This window comes from Dipodomys merriami, unplaced genomic scaffold, assembly GCF_024711535.1.
Source record: "Dipodomys merriami isolate MVZ:Mamm:240054 unplaced genomic scaffold, mDipMer1.0.p SCAF_138, whole genome shotgun sequence".
Lineage (NCBI taxonomy): Eukaryota > Metazoa > Chordata > Mammalia > Rodentia > Heteromyidae > Dipodomys > Dipodomys merriami.
This window is the reverse complement of record NW_027202693.1, coordinates 2,508,749-2,533,680: the sequence shown is the minus strand read 5'-3', so window position 1 is coordinate 2,533,680 and position 24,932 is coordinate 2,508,749. Positions and strand designations below refer to the sequence as shown.

Below are 24,932 nucleotides of genomic sequence, written 5' to 3'. Positions count from 1 at the left end.
CAACTGAGATGGTGAATTTTCTCTGTAGGTAAGGTTGATAACAACAAAACCAAGGAATTGTATCGTGATCTTATCTCCATCTTTGACAAGCTGCTGTTGCCCACCCATGCCTCCTGCCATGTCCAGTTTTTCATGTTTTACCTCTGCAGCTTCAAATTGGTAAGTAAAATGTCACTCTCAGTATCTTACTGTGTTTCTGGTTTTTTTTTTTTTTTCATTCTGCTTTTCTAGGTGGTAATGGCTTATGAACTCAAAGCCTCATGCTGCTTCTAGGCAGACTCTACCACGGGAGCCAAACTCTAAGCCCTTTTGGCTTTCATTATTTTGAACAGTGTCACACTTTTTTTTTTTTTGTCGGTTGTGGAATTGAACTTGGCATAGGCGCTGTCCCTCAGCTCTGAACTCAAGGCAAGTACTCTATTGCTTGAGCCACAGCATCACTTCTGGTTTTCTGGTGGTTAGTTGGAGATAAGTCTCACAGACTTTCCTGCCTGGGCTGGCTTTGAACCAAGATCCTCACATCTCAGCCTCCTGAGTGGCTAGGATTACAGGCGTGAGACACTGGCGCCTGACCTACCCATGAACTCATTTATGCTCCTGTGTAACTGAGGTGAGCCACATGGACCACCTTCTCTAACTTTTTATTGGTTGAAGTCTCTTGACACTTTGCTTCTGCTGTTCTCAGACCATTATTCCCCTATATACCCACCTCCCCAGTAGCCAGGTGGCTCCACCATGTCTGGCTTTGGTATTATTCTTGTCTGAAATTTTTTCTGGAGTTGAAAACTGGTGGAGTGAGATTCAGAGGTATTTCTTTTCCTTGAGCTCATTTTGTTGGTACCCCTAGTAAAATTCAGTTTTCTGGTCTGAGGGGAGTTCTGCAGTTGTTGTTCTGTCTTTGCCTTCTTTTTGGTACCCTTCACTTTTTTAGTTCAGTTTTTTCCATTAAAATCTCCTATGGAATATTTCACTGTTTATTTTCGTTATTCTTTCTGTATTGAAAGAATACTTCAGAATTTTGAAACTTTGGGATCTGACTTTTTTGGGGGGAGAAAAAACCAACAAGAAGGATCTGACTTACTTTTTGGGGAAAAAAAACCAACAAGAAAAAGTGCGAGCACAGCAGATCCTTTTCCTCTTCTTTGCAGATGTTGTGTCCTTGTTAGAATAGTCAACAGAGAGTATCAGGAGAAGGTTGACCTCATCTGCCTGAACCCAAGTGTTTCAGCTTTTCAGCAGAGCCCTTTGCTGAAAAGCTCAGTGATTTTCCATGAACAGCATTTGTTCTTTATACCATACTTAGGAGCCTGGATAGGTGTAGCATGTGCAGAGACAGTGAGAGCCCCTGGGGACTCTTAAGAAGTGTAGGTGATTACTGCTTTCAAGGTGAGGCAGAGCCTGAGTCACCTGAAGCACTGCTACCATGCACACTCCAGCTGCGTCTCACACCTGCTCTGTCTCTGACATCCCCTTCTCTCCCCTATACTTAGGATCTCAGAGCTCTGCACTTGCTAGGCAGCCACTCTACCACTGGAGCCATCCCTCGAGTCTTTCTTGCTTTATTTACTTAGGTATTACGTGTTTGTCTGAGGCCATCCTTGACCATGATCTTCCTCTTGATGCATACCATGTAACTGGCATGACAGATGCGCCACTATGCTCGGCTTATTGGTTGAGATAGGTTACACTGTTGAGTTGGCCTTAGATTTCTGAGATCCTTCTGATCTCTGCCTCCTGACATGCTTGATTTTTGTTGTTGTAGTTGTTACTGCTGTTTGCTTGGTTCTTATAATGTTGCCTCATATGTTCCTGAAATGCTGGGCTCAAGCAAGCCTCCTGCATCAGCTTCCCTAGTAAGCAGTTAAGCTACAGGTGCACATCGCTGAACTGATTACGCAGCTTTGATGCTGATGCTGAGCTGGATCTGGAACCCACTGATTATTCAACACCCAGAACACATTCAGTTTTCAGTAGTACTATCTCCTGACCACTGCACATTATAACTGAGATGCTAGGGTTTTTTCTCTGTTGGTGCTTCTACATTTCTTTTTTTTTTTTTGTCGGTCGTGGGGCTTGAACTCTGGGCCTGGGCGCTGTCCCTCAGCTCTTCAGCTCAAGGCGAGCGCTCTACCACTTGAGCTACAGCGCCACTTCCGGTTTTCTGGTGGTTTATTGGAGACAGGAGTCTCACGGTCTCTCCTGCCCGGGCTGGCTTTGAACCGCGATCCTCAGATCTCAGCCTCCTGAGTAGCTAGGATTACAGGCGTGAGCCACCAGCGCCCGGCTTGTTGGTGCTTCTAATAGCTTACAAAATAAAAGATCATGCTGGGCTGGGAAGGTAGTTTAGTGGTAGGGTGCTTGCCTCACATGCATGAAGCCCTGAGTTCAATTCCTCAGTACCACATACACAGAAAAAACTGGGAGTGGCACTGTGGCTGAAGGGGTAGAGTGCTAGCCTTGAGCAAAAGAAGCTCAGGGACACTGCCAGGCCCTGAGTTCAAGCCCCAGGACTGGCAAAAAAACGAAAAACCTTTTTTTTTTTTTTTTTTTTTTTTTTATAGGGATTTGCAGAGGCATTTTTGGAACATCTCTGGAAAAAATTACAGGATCCAAATAATCCTGCTGTCATCCGGCAAGCTGCTGGGAATTACATCGGGAGCTTTCTGGCAAGAGCGAGATTTGTTCCTCTTATGTAAGTAACCTGATTTTCCATGTTCTTAACATGAGAGCATTATCAGAGAAATACTTGTTTCCCTTTTGGTCTATCTGTAAAGTGAAAATAAATCTATTCCTGCTTCTCTGAAAGGTGTTTCTAAGAGTTGATTTCAGGCTGAGAATGTGGCTTAGGGGTAGAGTGCTTGCCTAGCATGCATCAAGCCCTGGGTTCAGTTCTTCAGTACCACATACACAGAAAAAGCCAGAAGTGGCACTGTGGCTCAAGTGGTAGAGCGCTAGCCTTGAACAAAAGAAGCTCAAGGCCTTGAGTTCAAGCCCCAGGACTGACAAAAAAAAAAAAAAAGTTGATTTCCAAGAACAGGGTCTCTTGGTTGGGACATTAGACCACCTCCCATGTGAGGCCTTCGTCATCTGTCACGGGGAGAGGCATGGTGTCTTGGTGGTAGCACAGTGTTAAGTGCTATTTTGATTCGTCTTGTAAGTTTATCAGTGTGCACTTGAATTCTGAATCAGTTATGTATTGGAAAAGAAAATTCTCTCAAAGGTAGTCCAAGACGGCTGGGATGTTGCTCAGTGCTCAGAGGTGGATAGATCCTACTCTCCCGCATGCATGAAATCCTAGCTTGATTACTCAGCACTAAAAGAAAGGTGGCTAATACAGAGGCCACTTTAGGAGGCCATTTCCTTCTGGTGATGATTTGTGAAGATATTTTAATGGACAAAGATGCTGTTAGAAAACAAAAACAGGAAGTGGCGCTGTGGCTCAGGCAGTAGAGTGCTTGCCTTGAGCTGAAGAGCACAAGGACAGCACCCAAGCCCAGAGGTCAAGTCCCACAGCTGACCAAAAAAAAAAAAACAACCAAAAAAATTTATCAAGCCGGGCACCGGTGGCTCACGCCTGTAATTCTAGCTACTCAGGAGACTGAGATCTGACGATCGCAGTTCAAAGCCAGCCCGGGCAGGAAAGACCGTGAGACTCTCCTATCTCCAATAAACCACTAGAAAACCCGAAGTGGCGCTGTAGCTCAAGTGGTAGAGCGTTTGCCTTGAGCTGAAGGGCTGAGGGACAGCACCCAGGCCCAGAGTTCAAGCCCGACGACCGACCAAAAAAAGAAAGAAGAAAAACAAAAAAATGCCAGGTGTTGGTGACTCACACTTATAATCTTAACTACTTAGGAGACTGAGATCTGGGGATTGTGGATTGAGGCCAGCCTGGGCAGGAAATCCTGGGAGACTCTTTGTCTCTAGTTAACCTAAAAAAGTTGGAAGTGGAGCTGTAGCTCAATGGCAGGACACACTCAGGTACAGCGCCAGTGCCCTGAGTTCAAGCTCCAGGACTGGCCAAAAACAACAAAAACCTTTCCCAATAACTAAAAGTCTTCTGGCTTGAATTGTTGACCATCGGAGTTCATCACAATCCCTGGGAAGCAGGGAAACTGAGCTGGCCACCTTCCTCTTGTCAGATGTTGGTAAATGAGCTTTGCTTTTTCTCCATAGTGCTAAGGGACCAAGCTCCACCCAAGAACCCTTCTGAGTTGATTAGGAGGAACTGGCCTCTCTCCCTTGGGATGTTCTAGGAGCCTTCCTGTAAGCACTGTCTTCCTCCAGGCACTGCCCCTTTCCATCTTCTCCACCTGCACTTTGGTGCTGGCGAGTGAGCACACTAGGCAGGCTTACCACTGAACTACAGCCCCACCTGCAGGGGCACTGAAGGAGGCCCCTGAAGTTCTAGTTAAAGACAACCCACAGGCTATGTGTGTGGTAGCTTGGTTACAAAGCGAGGCAGCTGACGTGAGTGTGTCTTCTCTCCAGCACCGTGAAGTCATGCCTGGATCTTCTGGTTAACTGGCTGCACTCGTACCTTAATAACCAAGATTCGGGAACAAAGGCTTTTTGTGACGTCTCTCTCCATGGTCCATTTTACTCAGCCTGCCAAGCTGTGTTCTACACGTTTGTTTTTCGACACCAGCAGCTTTTAAGTGGAAACCTGAAGGAAGGTTGGTGCTCTGGGCCTTGGTCTGGGTTTTCTCTCTTGGACCTGTGGGTGCGCCCTTCCCTCGGCCTGGGGAAGGCCATTCCCCGCTTCACTGAGACAAGGCCCCTCCAAGGCCTGCGCTGCAGCCGGGAGCTGCAGCTCAAGTCCTGCGTAGTTTGTTAGTTGTTTCTTCTAAACCAAGCTTCTCCACCTTCGTCTATTAGTATTTTGGCGAGAGAGGGGGGGGGGGGGAGGAGAGGGAGAGAGAGAGAGAGAGAGAGAGCATGGTGTCCCAGCCCCCAAGGGCAGCCAGGTAGGGTGGTGCATGCCTGCGGTCATCCCAGCCTGTGGAGGCTGAGGGAGGAGGATGGAGCTAAAGCCCATTGGGGTGAGGCCACCTCAACAAGAAGCAGTTTTCTCAGCACAGCTGCCTTAGCTAGGGCAGGCCCGTGAGCCTGGGGAACAGCTGCGTGGAGCTTTATTAAGGAATTTGGGCACACACACACACACACACACACACACACACACGTTTGAAAATGGCTTTTTCATGTGGTGTTGGTTTATTAGCTCATGCTAAGTACTGAGCCCTGAAGCTTTTTTTTTTTTTTTTCCCCCCTCAAAGGTTTGAGGTATCTTCAGGGCCTGAATTTCGAGCGGCTGGTGATGAGCCAGTTGAACCCTCTGAAGATCTGCCTGCCGTCTGTGGTGAACTTTTTTGCTGCTATCACGAAGTAAGTGGCACTGACGTGCAGGGAGTGGGCGTGGCTGCCGCAGGGCCGGTGTGACGTGTGTGTGAGCCGTCCTGTTGTGAGATCCCAGTCACCTTTTAAACGTCAAAGGGAGAACGGACCTGCCATTGTTCTCTCTGCGGTGTCCCCAGGAGCTGCTGCAGGCTTTGGTCGGTGGGGACGGTTCCAAAGAAGATGGCACTTGGGCTGCGCAGTGCCTGCAGCTTCCTGGCCTTAAAGGCCCGAGCCGCCCGCGCCTGCTGGCTGGGCGTCAGGCTCTGCTCTGAGCACCCGCGTGCAGCACAGCTCATGGCTGTATCGGGGATGGAGGCACAGCCCGGTTTATTCCTTGCCTGAAGTCAGAGGGCTGGATGTGCCTAGGGCGTGGGGAGCACCCCTCAAGTCTGGCTTCCTGGCCAGCACTGAGCAGGGTTCAGACTTAGGGCCTTCCATGAGCTGGACTGTCACTTGGGCAGCTGCCGCTGTCACTCAGCCCTGGTGCCCTGTGCTGGAGCTCAGCAGTGACGACGCCTTCCAGTGGAGAGCGCCGACGAGGCTGCGGCCTGTGCAGTGCCTGCTGGGCTCCTGTCCGGTGCCTTTGGAAGGAAACTCCTGTGGCCAGCGCTCTATTTTCTCCCCTCCTCTCCCTTTCTCTCCCCTGCCCTTGTCGCACTGGTATGGGCCTTTGTGCCGTCTATCTCCTTTTCCTTCAAGGTTGTGGCTCTACTAGTTGAGCCACCCCTCCCCTTTCAGCTTTTTGCTGGTGAGCGGGACATAAGAGTATCATGGACTTTCCTGCCAGACTGGCTTTGAACTACTGTCCTAAGATCTCAGCATCTGGCATAGCTGAGGTTGCAGGTGTGAGCCACTGGTGCTGGCATCTGCGTTTCTGTGTCCTGCCCCCAGCACAGTCTCCATCCCCCGCCTCAGGAGCTTCGCACCAAGCCTGTCAGAGGAAGCGGACACCTGTCTAGTGATGCGAGCCGGGGCTGCCTTGCAGACACCGTTTTCACGCTGCCCCGATCCAAGCCTCATCTGCTCAAGTGATAGCGGCTGTGTCCCGCCCCCCAGCCGGCCGCAGAATGCTGTCCAAGAGTGCCACTTGCCATTGTTTCACTTCCTACGTCATACAGTTGTCACACGTGTCCTGTCTGTGCAAGGGTGAGCACAGCATGTAACTGTCTGCTGTTGGGTTTTGGTGTCCACAGTAAATACCAGCTGGCCTTCTGCTACACCATCATTGAGAGGAACAGCCGCCAGATGCTGCCGGTTATCCGAAGTTCCGCCGGAGGGGACTCCGTGCAGACCTGCACCAACCCACTCGACACCTTCTTCCCCTTCGACCCCTGCATGCTTAAGAGGTCTGACCTTCGCCCAGGGATTGCGGCCCCTTCCTGTTAGCCACGCTCGCCTTGCAAGGGGACGCGGGGCATTTTGTGTAAGGGGCCGGGATGGAGTGGCCATGGAAGGGGCTGCCTTCTCTCTGCATAATTCCTTTCAAAGCCAGTGGCATGTGTCACTGGGCTGTGGTAGGAGCCACAGGCCAGTCTTCCTGTTTGACACCATTTCTCACTAGCAGCACAGCTAGCTGAGACGGTCTGGTCCCAGCCTTGATTGTGGAGATCAGATGAGCTGACTTTCCTAGGCTCATTCTCCACAGGCTCCTAGGGCCAGGGCGCACTGTGGCCCCTGTGCTGACATGGGAGAAACAGCATGTGAAGAACCCCATTGTGAGTGGAGGGAGGACCCCTCACAGTGCTTACTTACCTAGAGTAGTGGCCAAGTAGCATCCACGCTGTGGCCTTTACCACCAAGAAAGCAAGCATGTTCTGGCTGTGTTGGTGTACTCTACTTGACGTTGACGCATGTCCTTGTTGACAGGTCGAAGAAGTTCATTGACCCCCTGTACCAGCAATGGGAAGACATGAGCGCTGAGGAGCTGCAGGAGTTGAAGAAACCCGTGGCAAAGGTGCAGCACGCTGGGTGGGGCATTCTGAAAACGTTAAAAGTGTGTGGCTAAGCGTGGTAAGCACACATTCTGGAGATTTCCACCGCAGCCAAGAGTAAGGCTTGGTGGTATGCACCCATCATTCCGGCAACAAAGGGAAACACAAATAGGGTGATCCCAGTCCAGGCCTACAGCAGTAGTGCTGGTTCAGACACAGCTCTCAGAGTGGCTCAAGTGGTAGAGCACCTATCTAGCAAACTTGGGTTCAAACCCCAGTGCTGAATTTTTGATGAGCAAAATGCTTCGCATACTGGCTTTGGGAAACAGTTCATTGAAAATAAGCTTGTAGCTACGATTCCAGGTGTGAGCCAACAGCACCCAGCAAGGTTTTCTTAAAATGGTGCTCAGCTACTGTGAAGCCACCTTTCCAACCCATCTTCTAGAAAGTTTTTATTGTTTTTCTGAGTATTTTCTGTTTTGGGGGCTACCTGCCCTCTTGGAGCTTAAAATCTCTTTGAAAGTCAAATCTCAGACAGATGAACATTTTTGTGGGTGATTTATAACAAAGAGGTTCTAGTCTTTCAAAAGGAAGACTTCATCGCATGCCCCAAGACCTGGCATGGTGAGGGGCAGGGCAGGGGGTGTAGGATGGAGGGGTTGTCACGGGCACTTGTCTTCCTGACGCTCAGTTTTCTGTGCAGATGGCAGTGGAAGATGAGGATGACGATTTTCTGAAAGGCGAAGCAGCACAGAGTGAAGCCACCATCGGGCTCACGCCGAGCTCCTTCGATGCCCACTTCCGCAGCCCTTCCAGCAGCGTGGGGTCGCCCCCCTTGCTGTATGCGCCAGGCCAGTCCCCAGTGGTCTCGAGGATCTGTGACTGAGGCTCGCTGTCCTTCGAGGGAGGCTGTCCGGCTCCTTTACTAGAGGCAGCGCGTGCCACGGGCGTTGCAGGTCCACGAGTGTGTGGAGTGTTGTCTCTTCCTTTGGTTCTCCTCAGATGAGAGGCAAAGATTCGAGTGTCCAGCGTGTGACACGGGACAGGGGCTTCAGTGGGAAGTGCGTGTTGGTCTTTAATGTGTACGTGGCTTGTTATGTGATTAGTATTGTGGGCCCCGGGAGTTTCAGCGGGTGATTGTTTCCACATGGGTTCCTGTCAGAAGCCCCAGGCTCCGCTGGCCTGAGCTGGCCTGACCGGTGACAAGGTCTTTAGGACGAGCCCTCCCTGGGAGGACTTGGGAGATCTGTTCCTTTGCTCCCCGCTGTTTTGTGTGCTGGGAAGCTCACAGTGTGAGCCGGCATGGAAGGAAGTCTGAGACTGCAGAGGCCAGAGGAGCAGCAGGGAAGGGGAGAGGACTGCAGAGTCCTGGCAGTAGATGCTGTGCAGTACAGGAATGGGCTCCTGCTGACCGGAAGTGGCCTGCCAGTCAGGCGCCGCTTCCTGCCCGTTACACTGGGTTATTTCTTTGTCCAAACAGGAAAACAATCTTCTCGATTGTTGGGTGGCCAGTGTTGCTCGTTTGTCCTCAGTGTGGGTGTGACGTTCAGCTGTTGCTTATAAAGCCCAGGCTTGTTTACTTGTTTTATGTATTTGTGAAAATGGCCACTTTTATGCCTATTTATTTTTCTCTACTTGTATTTATTTAAAATGGAGCAGTATTTTCTTGATCCACAGATATTTTGTAATGAACCACTTGCTCTTCTCCAGGGCCTTCTATGCTTGCTCTTCTGTCATTACGTTGACTGCAATGTGGGATTTCAATTCCAGTCTGTAAATAACCTTTTTGAAAAAAAGAAATTTGTATTAAAAAGTCTTTGGGTAGTGGTGATTATCTTTGGTGGCTTGTGGAAAGTCACTTGAGAGCCTTAGGTTCTCTTTTTAACTGCTGACAAAAAGATAGCCTTTGTGTACAGGATAAAGCACAACGCAGAGGGAGGGGATGGGTCTTGGCGACTTAGGAAGTAGTTAATAGTGTACAAGGTTAGATTTACAAATAACTGTTCAACTTCAAAGGGGGTTGACTACAGTAGCTATTGTGAAAATAATGCAATATTTAATCTGAAATTTTCATTCATATGCCAATAAATGGGGTTGTCTTAATAAAGACATTTCACATAAATACTCTTAGGATTTCTGGGTTTGCTTTAAAAACGAATTGTAGGGGCCGGGAAGATGGCTCAGTGGTAGAGCGCTTGCCTTGCATGCCTGAGGCCTTGGGTTCAATTCCTCAGCACCACATAAGCAAAAAGAAAAAAGCTGGAGTGGCGCTGTGGCTCAAGTGGTAGAGCGCTAGCCTTGAGCTGAAGAGCTGAGGGACAGCGCCCAGGCCCAGAGGCCAGGCCCCACGTCTGGACCCAAAAAAAAAAACGAATTGTAAAGCTGGTTGGGGTGCTTAACGCACTGTTTCTGCATGGGAAAACAGCTTCCCAGACTGTCCCTCAGCTCTTCAAGGCTAGCGCTCTATCACTTGAGCCACAGCGCCACTTCCGGCTTCTTTTTCTGCATATGTGGCGCAGAGAAATGGAAGCCGGGGCCTCAGGCATGCGAGGCAAGCGCTCTACCACTGAGCCACCTTCCCAGCCCGGCTCTGCTTCTTGAGGGAAAACTGCGCTGTTGTTCGGGCTGTTCAGAATCAACACAAACTAGTGAATGTGGTCCACCAGTCTTAGTGTCAGCAGCTCTGAGCCAAGAGGGACAGGCCTGATCACGGCAGCACCGTGCTGGCAGGGTGGTGGCGCGCAGCGGCCATCCCAGCACTTGGACTGCTGAGGCCGGGGAATGGAGGGGAGTTCAGGCCGGACTCAGGTTTCCCATTACAAGCTTTGAAGGAATGGGGGGTGGGGGGTAACGACATCTCCTTGGAAGAGGATACGAATTTTAACAAGGGGGGGGGGGCGGTGCACGAAGCGCGCGCCAGTACAGGGGCTTGAACTCGGGTCGAGGCTGGCGCTCTACCACCTGAGCCACAGGGCGCGCTTCAAGCCAGCCTTGGGAGGGCCTGCGTGCGCGGTGGGCAAGGGGGGCCTTCAGGTTCCGGCCCCTGTGAGATCACCTGCGAGGTGCCAGCGGGTGCCAGGGCCCGGCCCCGCAGCCCCACGCGCCCCCTCACCGCTGGGAACCACCGCGCCAGCGGCGCGGGCCGGACGTGTGGCGAGCACTGGCTTGGGAGTCACCGCAAGCTGCGGCCTCCCGCACGTTAGTGAGGAGCGGGGCGCGCACGGCGCGGGGCCGGACGGGCTGAGGAGCGGGGTGCGCACGGCGGCGCGCGGACGGGCTGAGGAGCGGGGACGGGCTGAGGAGCGGGGTGCGCACGGGCTGAGGAGCGGGGACGGGCTGAGGAGCGGGGACGGGCTGAGGAGCGGGGTGCGCACGGCGCGCGGACGGGCTGAGGAGCGGGGTGCGCGGGGCCGGACGGGCTGAGGAGCGGGGACGGGCTGAGGAGCGGGGACGGGCTGAGGAGCGGGGACGGGCTGAGGAGCGGGGTGCGCACGGCGCGCGGACGGGCTGAGGAGCGGGGTGCGCGGGGCCGGACGGGCTGAGGAGCGGGGTGCGCGCGGCGCGCGGGGCCCGTCCGCGCGGAGGTCTGGGGCGAGCAGCAGGCGCGCGGTCCTGAGGTCACGGACGCGCGCCGGGGAGGGGGCGCCCGCGGAACCCGGACGCCAGCGGCGCAGTGGTTTCTCCAGGAAGCGCGCGCCCAGCCGGGGAGGCCCGGGGCGGCGTCTTGAACGCGCTCGCCGCGGCGGGGTGCGCGTCCCCTCGGACCCGCTCCTCAGGCCACAGCTGCCCGGAGCACGTCACCACCACGCTTCGGGGACTGCATTTCCCGGCGTCCCTTGCGATGCCCGGCCAGTCTCCTGGCCGGCTTCGCGTCCTGCGTTTGGACTACATTTCCCGAAAGGCCCCGGGCCCTGCCGGACGCTTCCTCAGCCTTCTTCGGTGGGGACCACCTCCGTCAGGACTACATTTCCCGGCAGCGCCCGCGACGAAGAGAGGCGAGGTGTCTCGAGCGGCCGAGGGCGGGGACGCGGCGGCGGCGGCGGCGGCGCCGGGGGCGCCGGGCAGCGGAGGCCGCCGCCTCCCTGGGTCAGCCGGGGCGGCCGCCTCGGCCATGCCGCTGCTCGTGGACGGGCGGCGAGTGCGGCTGCCGCAGTCGGCGGCGGAGCTGGTCCGAGCCCACCCGTGTCTGGAGGTGAGCGCGGCCGGCGCGGGGGGCTCCGGGGCGGGCCGAGGGACACCCGCCGCCGCCTCCGGGCTTCCCGGGACGGAGTTTGAACTTGGCGCGGGCGAGCGCCGCGGGCGCGGCCGGCCTCGACGTCTCGGGACCGCGGAGCGCCTTCCGCCCCCAGCCTTCGGAAGCCCGGGCCCGTCAGACCCGAGCGTCGGAGAGGTTAGGCGACCGGCCCAAGGTCGCCCAGCACCGCGCCCCGAGGGTTCCCGGCGCGTCCGTGCCCCCGTTTCCGGACCCGGCCGGTGCGCACCCCAGCCCGGGCGGGCGGAGCGCTGCGTGTGGGGACGGAGCCCGGCGGGGGGGGCTCCCCGCGCCTTCCTCCCCTCGCGGGGCGTCGGGCGCCCCGTTGTTCCCGGCCGGAAGGAAGCCCGCCGCGCGCGCGTGCCCCGGCTGGACCGGGAGGACACGCCCCGGGGAAGGGAGCGCGCGCGCGTGGCCGCGCTTTCCTGCTTTGTCCGGGCCAGGGCTCCGCGGGTTCGGGGACCCCCCTGGGAAGCGGGCCGGGGCGGGGCGCGAACGCCCCAGTCAGGGCGCCGACGGGGCGCCGCGCCCCGCTGTCCGCTCGCGCGCCGGCCCGGCCGGGGCTCGAACTCGGGGCCTCGGGCGCTGCCCCTGAGTGGCCGCCTGGGAAGGTCGGGCGGGCTCCCCGCGCCGGCCGCCTCCGACCGCCGTCCTCCCCGCCCCGCCCGCTCCGCCGGGGCTTTCGGCCCGCAGGGTTCACTTCCTGGGCCCAACGTCAGACAGACCGACAGACAGACTGACAGTCGGGCAGACAGAGCCCTGCAGGGCGGCACCTGCGCTCCTTGCTGCCCTGGAATTTCCCCCTCCCTGCCTCCCTCCCTCCCTGCCTCCCTCCCTCCCTGCCTGCCTCCCTCCCTCCCTCCCTCCCTTCCTTCCTTCCTTGCTTGCTTCCTTCCTTCCTTCCTTCCTTCCTTCCTCCCTTCCTTCCCCCCTCCCTTCCCTCCCCCTCTCCCTCCCTCCCTCTGTTCCTCCCTTCCCTCCCTCTCTCCCTCCCTCTCTCCCTCCCTCCCTGCTTCCCTCCCTCCCTGCCTCCCTCCCTCCCTCCCTCCCTTCCTTCCTTCCTTGCTTGCTTGCTTCCTTCCTTCCTCCCTTCCTTCCCCCCTCCCTTCCCTCCCCCTCTCCCTTCCTCCCTCTGTTCCTCCCTTCCCTCCCTCTCTCTCCCTCCCTCCCTGCTTCCCTCCCTCCCTGCCTCCCTCCTTCCCTCCCTCCCTCCCTGCCTCCCTCCTTCCCTCCCTCCCTTCCTTCCCCCCTCCCTTCCCTCCCCCTCTCCCTCCCTCCCTCTGTTCCTCCCTTCCCTCCCTCCCTCCCTCCCTTCCCACTTCCCCCTTTTTTTCTCCTCTTTCCTCTTCCTCCCTCCTCTTCTTCCTCCCTCCTCCTCCTCCTCCTCCTCCCCTTCCTCTTCCTCCTCCTCCTCCCCCCCCATTTGTGTGCCTGTACTGGGGCTTGAACTCAGGGCCTGGTCACACTACCATTTGAGCCACAGCTCCACTTCTGGCTTTTTGTTGATGAACTGGAGACAGGATCTTGGCGCTCGCCGCTTCGAGGCAGGGCACTGGGCTAGCTCGCTTTCCTAGTGCTGGGTTCCTGTCAGACAGCTAGTGAAGGCCGTAGTAGTGCTGGCCAAGGAAAACATTTGAACCACCTAAGGAATTCTGTTGTATGTCTGCAAGTTTGCACGCAGGAAGTGATCAGTGTCCATTCATGGAGGGGCCCCTGGAGGTGGGTTTTGGCCTGTTTAGGGAGCAGGGTCTGGAAAGGCTGCAGAGTGGGGAGCAGCTCACTTGACGGGAACAGGGTGGCGGGATCCAGGGTGGGCCTCTGGGGGACCCTTGGGTCCTGGCCAGTTTTCCTGGCCTTGGGCACATGGGGAGGAGAGGAAGCGAATCTCGGTCGCTGAGGGCTGTGATGGAGCCTTCACCTAAAAGCTCTTGGGAGAAATGAGCAGCATGTGCTATTTTAGGGAAAAAGATAATATAAACTAGTCAGAGATGGTGGTGTCCACCTGTAATCCCAGCACGTGGGAGGTTCGGGCAGAGGCAGGACTGAGTATTCCAGGTCAGGTTGGGCTGCATAGTGAGATTGTGTGTGTGCGCGCGTGTGTGCGTGCACGCGCGTGTGTATGAGGGCTTGAACTCAGGGTGTGTCATTCTTCCTCAGTGTTTTTTGCTCATAGTTGGTGCTCCACTGCTTGCTTAAAGGTAATTGGAGATATGTCTGATTTGTTTGCCTGGCTGGCACTGAAACCCAAGATCCCCACATCTCAGGATCTGAGTAGCTAGGATTGTAGGTGTGTCCACAGCACTCAGCTACACAGGGAGATGCTATGCCAAACCACAGAAAATACTATATATGTATGTGTGTACACACACATAATTATCTTTGGTTACAGCTCTAGTTCATATTTTGGGTTATTTTTTTTGCCAGTCCTGGGGCTTGAACTCAGGGCCTGGGTTCTGTCTCTGTTTCTTTTACTCGTCTAGTGCTCAAGGACTGAGAATGTGGCTCAGTGGTAGAGTGCTTGTCTAGAATTCATGAAGCCCTGGGTTTGATTCCCCAGTACCACATAAACAGAAAAAGCTAGAAGTGGCACTGTGGTTCAAATGGTAGAATGCTAGCTTTGAGCAAAAGAAGCTCAGGCATAGTACCCAGGCCCTGAGTTCAAACTCCAGGACTGGCAAAAAAAAAAATCTGCTTGACCACTTGACCCACAGCACCACTTCCAGCTTTTTTGGTGGTTTATTGGAGATAAAAGTCTCACAGACTTTCCTGCCTGGGCTGGCTTCGAACCTCAATCCTCAGATCTCTGCCACCTGAGGTGTGAGCCACAGGTACCCAACCTGAGGCTTTTTTTGGATAGGTATATGATGCACTTTTTTGTATGCTGCTTGAAATCATGGCTTTGTACAAGCCAAGCAGCTTATTCCCAGCTGGCACTCTGTCACTTAATCTGTGACTCCAGTCTGGCTTTTTGTTGGCTAATTGGATATGGAGCCTCATAGACTTTTCTGTCCAGGTTGGCTTTTATCTACCATCTTAACATCTTAGCCTCTTGTAGCTAGGATTTCAGATGTGAGCCAGTAGTGCCCATCAGGTAGGGGTGTGTGTGTGTGTTTCCTGGTGCTTGAACTGAGGGCCTTGAGCTCGCACTTGGATATTCCTCTCTAACACTCTGCCAATAGCCATGCCTTCAGTTCTGACTTTTTTGGTTGGTTAATTGGAGGAGGTAAGTCTCCTGGATGTTTTCCTTTCTGGGCTGGCTTTGAACCTGGATTCTCAGATCTCCGCTTTCTGAGTAGCTCGGATTACAAGTGTGAGCCACCAGTACCTTGTGAACATAACTTTTGTTGTTGTTGCTAGTCCTGGGGCTTGAACTCAGAACCTGGGCACTGTCCCTGAGCCTCTTTGTGCTCATGGCTAGTACTCTACTACTTGAGTCACAGCACCACTTCTGACTTTTTCTGAGTAGTTTATTGGAGATAAGCTTCTCACAGACTTTCCTGCCTGGGCTGGCTTGGAATCATGATCCGCATCTCGGCTTCCCGAGTAGCTAGGATTATGGGTGTGAGCCGCCAGGGCCTGGGTGTGATGACACATACTCGTGTTCCCCACGGTCTCTTTCAGCAGTCGGATGCCTAGAAGGCTACAGTCTCCCCTTGTCTGCAGTGTAACACTTCAGCCAACCACAGTCTGAAAATATTACGTGGAAAGTTCTAGAATATTAACAATTCATAAATTGTGAGCCATTCTTCTTTCAGTGTATTGTTGGGATTGTTCTACTTTATGGTTATCACTTTAGGTTCTGTTTTTATGTGTTACAGTGCCTGGTTTGGAACTAAACTTGATCCTGGGTGTGTGTGTGTCTGGGGAGCTACAGTCACAGGTGCTTTCAGGCCCGCGCTGGGGACGGGGGCGGGGCCGTGGGGTGGCCAGGCCGCAGGTCTCCCAGACCCCCTGGATGGCAGAGGCGGCCCTAGGTCTTTTTCTTTCACACGTGGACTGGACGGAGGGTTGAGTGGCCTGTCCCAGGCAGGCCCCATCTTCTGGCAGCCGTGGAGCCAGGCCAGCATCCCTGCAGTGTCTGACTCTGGCACTTGTAGGACTCAGCGCTGTGGCCATTAGCCATGGGGTTGTTTCCATGAAATCATGAGGTTCAGGAAAAGCATAGCAAGCGCCTCAGTCACAGCTGGGGGTGGGGTGGGGTGGGGGGAGGGCACATGGCTGGGCGCATGCGCAGACCATTGCCAACCCACGAAAAGGTCTTGGGCGCATGCGCAGACCATTGCCAACCCACGCAAAGGCCCTTCGTGCATGCGCAGACCATTGCCAGCCCACGGAAAGGCCCTTGGCGCATGCGCAGACCATTGCCACCCACGGAAGGGCTGTGCTGCCCAGAGTGGCTTCCCCAGGACCAGTGGTTGTAACTCCCTTGCTTCCCAGAAGCCCATGATGTTGGTGCACGCCCCGCAGTGTTGGGTGTTAGAGAGCCCTCTCCTGCTGAGCTACACCACTGCCCTTGTTTCTACTTTTTTTTTCTTTTGGGTGATGCTGGGCTTTGAACTCAAGGCCTTGAGAGGTTGCTACCGCTTGAGCCATACCTCCAGTCCTGTTTGTATGTGTGTGTGTGTATACACAAGCACATGTGTACTGGGGCTTGAACTTGGGGCCTCTTGTTCTGCTTGGCTTTTTCCCTCATGGCTGGTGCTGTACCATGAACACATTTTGTTGATTATTTCCGCCTGGGCAGACCGAGCCTCCGTCGCAGCCTCCTGAATAGCGAGGATTCCAGGTGTGAGTCTCCAGTACCTAGCTAAAAGAGTTATATTCTATCACATGGGGCGTTGTATGAAATTCAAGTTGCAGTGTCACCTATACGATTTTTTTTCCTGCTTTTCGTTTGGTGAAAGCTCTGGGCCTTGAACTCAGGGGCTGGGCACTGCCCCTGAGCTTTTTTGTGCTCAAGTCTAGCATTCTGCATTTGAGACACAACTCCACAAAGTACTTCTTAGCAATTAATTGGAGATAAAGAGTCATGAACTTTCCTGCCCAGGCTGGCTTTGACAGTCTTCAGATCTGAGGCTCCTGAGTAGCTGTGATTACAGATGTAAACCACCTGCGCCTGGCTTTCGTCCTCTGTTTTGTTAGGAAATGAGGCGCAAACCTTCAAGGAGCTTGGGAGGTGGTGGAGCATCTGCAGGAGACCAGAGTGGGGCCTCCAGTGGAGGAGTGGAAGGGGGGAAACTGAGACCTGTTAGCTTTACATTTTTGAAAGTGTCTATAATTCTTCCACTGAAGAGTTTAACCACATTAAGTTCTTTCATTTTCTTTTTTTTTTTGTCGGTCATGGGGCTTGAACTCTGGGCCTGGGCGCTGTCCCTCAGCTCTTCAGCTCAAGGCGAGCGCTCTACCACTTGAGCTACAGCGCCACTTCCGGTTTTCTGGTGGTTTATTGGAGATAGGAGTCTCATGGTCTTTCTTGCCCGGGCTGGCTTTGAACCGCGATCCTCAGATCTCAGCCTCCTGAGTAGCTAGGATTACAGGCATGAGCCACCAGCGCCCGGCAAGTTCTTTCATTTTCCATGGTGCTAGAGCTGGAACCCAGGGCTTGTGCATGCTTGGCAAGTGTTCTGCCCCTGAGCCACACGCTGCGCATGCACATGCGCTTCGCTTTCCTTTTTTTTTTTTTTGGCCATACTGGGGCTTGAACTGGGGCTCACACTTCCTAGCAGGTGTTCTACTCTTGGGTAGTGTGTCCAGCCTCTGCCTCCCAAGTGCGGGGGTCGCAGTAACGGCTTACTGTGTAAGAATTGATGCAAATACTCAAATATTTGACACATGTCCTGTTTTTTTTTTTTTTGTCGGTTGTGGGGCTTGAACTCTGGGCCTGGGCGCTGTCCCTCAGCTCTTCAGCTCAAGGCTAGCGCTCTACCACTTAAGCTACAGCACCACTTCTGGTTTTCTGGTGGTTTATTGGACATAAGAGTTTCATGGACTTTCCTGCCTGGGCTGACATTGAACCTCGATCCTCAGATCTCAATCTCCTGAGTAGCTAGGATGACAGGCGTGAGCCACCAGTGCCCGGCTCATGCCCTGTCTTTAATTAGAGATCACAGAACATTCCGACACTAGAGCAAAGGCAGAGTGACAGTCGCGTTTGCATCAGGCCAGCTGTGAGTCTGTGAATCTTCTTCTAGTGCTTTCCTGGTGTGAAAAAGCATTTCGCCATGATGGTAGTAATAGTGTTTACAGCTCTTTGGAAATTTACCCTTTCATGCCGTGTCTTCTAGTGAACAGTGAGATGTTCTCCCGCCCTCTCCTTTACTCGTGGCCGTGTTTGTTGCTCCCAGGCTCTGGCAGTTCTGAGCAACAGCAGTGGGCCCATGTTGAGGTCCTTTCTCATTATGCACTGGCAGAAGTGGAATTCCTAGATGAGCAGATCGGGAAGGCCTTCACCCTTGTCTCTGAAAGCGAAGGGCTGGGGGTGGGGGGTCACCCACCACTGCTCCGACATGGTCAGGCATCTCTCCACTGTGGAGCCAAGCACTGCTGAGCATTCGTGCACCTCCCTCCTCAGGAGATTTAAGCACCTCTGTGCGTGCTGGCGTTGCTGCAGTGTGACAGAGCACACGAGACACATCGGAGGCCCAGGAACACCTCGGCTCTCCCCAGCCCTAGTTACTCACGCCTCACTAATTTACACTCGCTATTTATTTTGTTTTAATTAAACAGGAAAGAGCCAGACTTCTCAGAGGTCAGTGTGTTCAGCAAGTGGGACCCCAGGGCCTTCTGTATGTCCAGCAAAGAGAGCTTGCAGTCACCTCCCCAAAGGATGGTAGGTTAGGAAGCCGTCAAGTGGGCGCTGCTCCCCGAGGCGACCGGATGCTTCATTTTATTTCTTTTTCGAACAGGCTCCGTCTCCATTCTGGGTTCTGATGATGCCACCACTTGTCACATTGTGGTCCTGAGGCACACAGGTATGCTCAGAGGCGAAGGAAGCAGCCACGTGACCCCTCCGCGCACGCGCCGGGCCGGCTGGCTGCTGGCATCTGTCTGGTGTCCTGGTCGGAATGGGTTGGCTGGCAGCGCGGCTGCTCTCTCTTCTCTATCCCTGTCTCTGTCTCTCTTTCCCAGGGCATCCAAAGATGAGGTGGGCCGAGTGGACAGGAGCGGCCTTGGCTCGCGTGCATGCTTGCCGCGAGGACTAACAGAGCCATGTCCCCTTCTTCTCCAGGTAACGGGGCCACCTGCCTGACGCACTGTGACGGGTCGGACACCAAGGCCGAGGTGCTGCTGATCATGAACGCCATCAAGTCCTTCTCCGACCACGCGCAGTGTGGAAGGTGAGCGCCGCGCTGGCGTGGAGGGCACGGGCTCGGCGCTGGCTGGCAGTGGACATTTGACTTTGAGCCCTCAAGTGACAACCTACTTTCCCGTGCCAGGCCCAGCCACACCGCCAACCTTCCGCCGCCACTCGGTCACTTCTCCAGCATGGGCTGTTTGTGGGTTCCGAACCGGCCTGCCCATCCCCATCCCCCCAATGTCCCCCACACAGCACGTTACACAAGCGGTACACAGTGGAGCCCCTCGTTTGTGTAGGCACACAGCCCGGGGCCAGCTGCCACACCAGTGCCCACACCCCGTCCCCTCCTCCGTCACTAGACCCCGCTCTCTTCTCCACCTTACCTGCCCCGTGAGCCGGCCCGGCCAACTCCACGCTTAGGTCCCAGGGAACAGAAGGCCAGCCTCCCTCCCTCCTCCTAAAATGTGAATGTGCGCAGGTGCACGTGGCTGGCTGGGGCAACACCGCCCCCTGCAGGTGGCTCAGCAGCTCGGGGGCCAGGTTAGGTATTCTGTGTGCCTGGAGGCAGCATGCGGGATGGGTCCTGTGTGTTCCTTGGGCGGCGGGTTTAGTGTCTGAGAGCAGGCAGGTGGACAGCAGCACCGGCTGCGGGGCTGGGGAGGGTGGCAGTGAAGAAAGTCTGCTTTTGCAGCTATCGCCCTCCTGGGAACACTGCCAGGCACACGCACGTGACTGCAAGCAGGGCGGGGCCACGGCCTTTCTCTCTCCTCCTGCATCTCAGGGCCTCCACACAGTTGCCCCCACAGGGACCCTGCTGATGCTCAGCCTCTTGCAGAAGGGGCTGGTGCTAGAGGTGGCTGATGGCGCCGAGGAGGACCCCAGCACCCATCACTAAACATGCACACGCCCTGTGTCCCTGTGTCCCACTGACTCTGAGCCCTGTCCCCTCTCTTCCAGGCTGGAGGTGCACCTCGTGGGAGGCTTCAGTGACGACAGGCAGTTATCCCAGAAACTGACCCACCAGCTGCTTAGTAAGTGCCACCTTCTCCCTCCGTTCCCGTGCTTGCTCGTGGTAAACACCCCCGGTAGCAGAGCAGCGAGCCACGTGCCGACAAGCCTGGGCCGGCTGCAGTCGCAGACTGATCCCTCGGAGCGGAGTCCACAGTGAACGGAACTGGCACAGTTAGAATAGCTGCCATGGGACTGTGGCAGCCCGCCCGCAGCCTGGCAGAAGTGCCCAGGGCGGTGCTGGACGCGCAGGCGGCAGCGCAGGCAGGGGCTCGCGGGGGTGGGAGGGTCACATCTCTACCTCTGGGGACCTGAGTCACCTGATGTGCACACACTTTGGCCCAAGGCTGAGCAACACTCGTGACAAATGGAACTGTGTGATGTCTCAGTAGGACAGTTCTGCAGACACTGAACATTGTTAGGGGCTGGGCGTGGTGGCGCGTGCCTAGAAGTGGAGGCAGGAGGCTGAGATCAAAAGGCAGGAGGCTGAGATCTGAGTATCATGGTTTAAAGCCAGTCCAGGCCAGAAAGTCCATGAACTCTTTACTTCCACTTAACTATCAAAAAGCCAGAAGTGGAGCTGTGTCTCAGGTGCTAGAGTGCTAGCCTTGAATAGGATCAGTGCCCAGGTTCTGAGTTCAAGTCCTAGGTAGAAATGGCACAAAAAGGGGAGGGGGATTACAATACAAAAGTACTGCTTGCGAGGAGGGCTGGATTCCGTGGGTAAAGGCAGCTGGCGGGACCCGAATCGCAGTACACGTGCAATTCGTGCCGGAAAGTGAGGCACCACCCTGCCTGTCCCCAGAGCAGCCGGGGCGCGGGGCCGGGCGGCAGCTCGCTTGGTTCTGGCCATAGAGGATGGCGGGCAGAGGCAGCTGACAGCCCCGCACCTCTCCCCTAGTGATGTCAGCCTTCCCGTCCTAACTGTAGGTGAATTTGACAAGCAAGAAGAGGACATTCACCTAGCAACGCTGTGCGTGACAGGTAAGTTCTGCCATTTCCTAGTGAGGCTTGCTGTCTACTCCTCCCTGCTGCAGTGGCCTCTTTACTCCCGGAGGTGGGGGGGCGGGACGGGGGGGGGGGACAGAGGAACTGCAGGGAGGGGGCGGGAGGTCGCAGGGAAACTCAGCCGGCCTCATTTGTACAGAGTAGGAACAGCAGCATAGCGCATCCCGACCCCGTATCTTACAGTTGTTTCTCTTTAGAATTAAATGACCGGGAAGAAAACGAAAACCATTTCCCAGTCATTTACGGCATTGGTAAGCAGCATTTATTGGAGGGTTGGCGTGGTTCCAGGGGCACAGGCAGGCTTGGGGTTGGAGTCTTGAGGGGCGGACCTGTGATCCACTGCTGTTGGAACAGGACAGCCTTGGGTTCGAATCCTGGCTCTGTGGCTTTCTCATGAGCATGAAGCTCCACTAACACATCTGTGAAGCCATGCAGAGAAAACAGCACAGCTGTGCCCGCACCGACGACACTGTCACTCAGGCCTCCGCTTTCCCTTGGGTGACAAGAGGAATCCTACGCAAGTGCGGAGCTCAAGAGCCCCTCCCCCTCTCCCCTCGATCACGATCTGGAGGCTGGAGCGCCAACTTGGCTCCACTGAGGTGGACTCTGCTCTGTCTTGAAGCTCCTGTCCACTGAGCTGGTGCTCAGTTCTTTTAGTCTCGATAATTCTGTGTGCATCAAGCACAGTAGTCACAGCCTGCTGCAGGCGTGGCCTGTTCCCGCGTCCTGCCCCCTCCTCCCCCCCAACTCTGGCTGCTGCGCATGTTGTCAGGGTGTAAAGCCCTACTTGCTCTTGTCACATCAGTCCTCTTCCCCTGCAGCTGTCAACATTAAAACCGCTGAGATCTACAGAGCCTCCTTTCGAGATCGAGGCCCAGAGGCAGAGCTGCGGGCTGCCAGGGCATTAGCAGGAGGCCCGGTGAGTGCAGACTGTTGGAGGGCAGCGGGAGGCAGGAAGAGGGCACAAATAGGGAGTCTGAAGAACCCCAGAAGAGCTGATGGCTGCCTCTCGAAAGCTAAGGTTCCCCAGGACCGTGTACACTTGGTTTACCCCTAAGTGCAGAACCCAGGTCTCTGCCTCACAGCTGCAGGAGAGTGGAGGGGACCTCGCGTCTCCACTCACACCCGGCCCCAGCAGGCCACTGAAGATGCATCACATCCCACAGAGCTTAATCGCCTGAGGAAGGCCCCTCAGTCTTTGAGTGTGCAAGTGAGCTGCACGGCCCCACGCTGTAGGTGCTTTTTAAAGACTATTTTTTTTTTTTTTTTGCCGGCCATGGGGCCTGAACTCTGGGTCTGGGCGCTGTCCCTCAGCTCTTCAGCTCAAGGCTAGCGCTCTACCACTGGAGCCACAGCGCCACTTCCAGCTTTTTCTGTTTATGTGGTGCTGAGGAATCGAACCCAGGGCCTCATGCTTGCAAAGCATGCACTCTACCGCTGAGCTATCTTCCCAGCCCTAAAGACTATTTTAAAAGTAGGGGCTGCACAAGGCACACCCTGGAGAAGAAAAGCCCGAGACATTTTCATGCCTCTGCCCTGGGTCAAATGAAAGGGACAGAGGTCCCCCCCAGCCTTTCTTCCCCTGCTGGGCAAGGGACCACTTTCCCTCCCTCCCAGGGAGCCACCTATCTGCCTAGCCTTGCCAATTAAGGGTGCTTTGCTTTTCGCCCTTTTAAAAAAAGCGGGGGGCTGTAGAGGGAAGCTAGGAGGAGGGCACAGAATTAGAGGGAAACAGGAAAAAAAAATCCATCAGAGGAGCCCATCAGCTGCATTGGGCAGGGATGGGAGGGGGAATGAGCGGGAAAGAGGGAACAGCTCACATTAAGCAAAAGGAAAGAAAGGTACACACCCCGAACACAGAAGAAATAGTTGTATTGTCAAGGTTTATAGAATTCACAAACTTTATAGACCATGATAATGACAATTTGCCTTGTAAAGATTAAAATGTATTTGTGACTTTGTCACTATCCTACAATACTGTGAAATTTATGTTGTCATTTAATCTCAATAAAAAATTAAAAGCCAGGTGTCAGTGGCTCACGCCTGTAATCCTAGCTACTCAGGAGGCTGAGATCTGAGGATCCCGGTTCAGAGCCAGCCTGGGCAGGAACACCCGTGAGACTCTTATTTCCAATAAACCACTAGAAAACCAGAAGTGGTGTTGTGGCTCAAGCAGTAGGGCACTCGTCTTGAGCTGAAGGGCACAGGGACAGTGCCCAGGCCCAGAGTTCAAGCCCCACAACTGACCAAAAAATAAATAAAAATTAAAAAATATTTTTAAAAAAGTAGGGGCTGTAGATAGGGCTCAGTGTTTGCTTAATGAGCATGAGCAGGATCATGGATTCAATTCCTAGCACTACCAGAATAAATTAGACAAAAATACTCACATGCCCAGTTTGAGGAATGAGTGGGAGGAGCTGTAGAAATGTTCAGAGTATAAAACACGCTCAAGTCTGGGAACTATGGCATTCCTGGTAGCAAAGGTGGTTTGTTCTGCCGGCCTTTTAATATTCTCAGCATTCCAGTAATAATCAAGCGGTCTAGCCTGGGCACTGCAGGTTAAGTCACCGCTGTGCACTTGGGGGATGGATCATTTGGTGAATCTGCTTTATATGTTTTTATTTGTGCCAGTTCTGAGGCTTGAACTTAGGAGGACCTCAGTGCTGTTACTTTTGCACTCAAGGCTGGCTGGCACTTTTACCACTTGAGCCATAGCTGGTTACTTGAAAGAGTTTCATGGATTTTCCTGCCCAGGCTGACTTTGAACCTCCATCCTCAGATCTCAGCCTCCTGACTAGGATTCTAGGTGTGCACCATTGGTGCCTGGCTTCAAGTTTTCCTTTCTATTGGTAGGCCAGTAGACACTGCAAGCTAAGCAGCCAGAGGTGAGTAACAAGATGGCCATTTTGTGCAGCCCCAGGGAGCACAGAGCACAGCTGCCGCTCTGCCTCAGATAGCACCGCCATGGGCAGGCGACACGCGGATGCACTCAGGTGGTGGCAGCCCAAGGCGGCCATGGCAGCGTGCCTTACCTCCGCTCCTTGACTTGTCTCCCCAGATGATCAGCATCTACGATGCACACACACAGCTGCTGCGGATAGGCCCGTATTCCTGGACGCCATTTCCACACGTGGACTTCTGGCTGCAACAAGATGACCAGCACATACTAGAGGTGAGGACTTCCATCTGCAGACCCTGCCTTCCTCCCCTGTAAGGAAACAAGGGCCTAGAGCAGAGAAGAGCTGAGCTGTTCCTACCGGGTAGGCTTACCTCTCAGCGTGCTCAGTTGGGGATAGGAATGTCCTCAACAGAAGGGGACAGGCAGGGTAGCAAGCAGCTGGAGTGCGCAACATCCATCCAGCAAACGTGACCCCGAGTGTCCGGACGGGGGACGTACCGGGACGTACCGCCTCTCCTCTCTCATGCGCCATCTCTGTTTTCTCAGAACCTTTCTACTTCCCCTCTGGCTGAGCCCCCACACTTCGTTGAACACATCAGGTCTACCTTACTGTTCTTAAAGAAGAACCCGTCTCCCATGAACACGCTGTTTCCTGGAAATCAAGCTCTCCTCTACAAAAAGAATAAAGACGGCCTATGGGAAAAGATTTCTTCTCCCAGAAGCTGCAAATAGGAATTACCAAAGAAAGCAACTTTTTGGCGTGGCAAAGACTATCGATGGGGTTTATAATCGGTAGGAATTTGCAATCCAGTAGTGTTAGGTCATCATTCGTACTCAGTCTTATACGTAATTTTCAAAATAAAATCTTATTTTGGCAAAGGCACGTGTTCACGTTGACTTTGTGCTTCCCTGCTATAAGGTCAACGGTCAGCGGAGAGGGCCGGAGCAGCAGCGCGACAGGAAGCGCTGTCGCTCAGAAGCATGGGAAATGCAATCCAACCACTGAGCAACTTGCGCATTACACAGCTGCGGCCCCACGTGTTCCGGAAGCTTCATCTCACCGCGCTGGGAGGCCAAGCTGTGCAGTCTACTAGTAAAATGCTCAAATTGTAGTGATTATGCACATTCTATCTTTAGAAACGT

The 24,932-nt window shown here is 54.4% G+C and overlaps 2 protein-coding genes across 5 annotated transcripts in view; both read left to right on the top strand.

Moving 5' to 3' along the window:
* Positions 1-9,447, top strand: part of LOC138825612 (RNA polymerase I-specific transcription initiation factor RRN3-like) — a 31,689-nt gene extending 22,242 nt beyond the window's left edge. For 2 of the 3 annotated variants that reach the window (XM_070020314.1, XM_070020311.1), the window contains exons 12-18: positions 29-159; positions 2,562-2,692; positions 4,489-4,673; positions 5,274-5,382; positions 6,310-6,540; positions 7,261-7,348; positions 8,029-9,447. In XM_070020314.1, coding sequence (XP_069876415.1) covers positions 29-159; positions 2,562-2,692; positions 4,489-4,673; positions 5,274-5,382; positions 6,310-6,540; positions 7,261-7,348; positions 8,029-8,211 — 1,058 coding nt within the window. In that variant the 3' untranslated portion in view covers positions 8,212-9,447. Of the gene's footprint in view, positions 1-28; positions 160-2,561; positions 2,693-4,488; positions 4,674-5,273; positions 5,383-6,309; positions 6,541-6,587; positions 6,741-7,260; positions 7,349-8,028 lie in introns of all 3 variants that reach the window. The other variant, XM_070020312.1, reaches the window with a different exon arrangement.
* A 1,927-nt stretch (positions 9,448-11,374) lies between these two features.
* Positions 11,375-24,668, top strand: LOC138825611 (protein N-terminal asparagine amidohydrolase). Of its 2 annotated transcripts, XM_070020309.1 has the most exons (10): positions 11,378-11,517; positions 18,304-18,406; positions 18,483-18,548; positions 18,806-18,914; positions 19,832-19,905; positions 20,813-20,866; positions 21,088-21,141; positions 21,712-21,809; positions 23,949-24,062; positions 24,336-24,668. In XM_070020309.1, exons 1-10 carry the CDS (start codon positions 11,437-11,439, stop codon positions 24,519-24,521), a joined length of 939 nt encoding a protein of 312 aa, XP_069876410.1. In that variant the 5' UTR covers positions 11,378-11,436; the 3' UTR covers positions 24,522-24,668. The 2 variants fall into 2 exon arrangements, with proteins under 2 accessions (XP_069876411.1, XP_069876410.1); XM_070020310.1 differs by lacking the exons at positions 18,304-18,406; positions 18,483-18,548 and having other exon boundaries at positions 11,375-11,517.
* Positions 24,669-24,932: the final 264 nt, after the last annotated feature.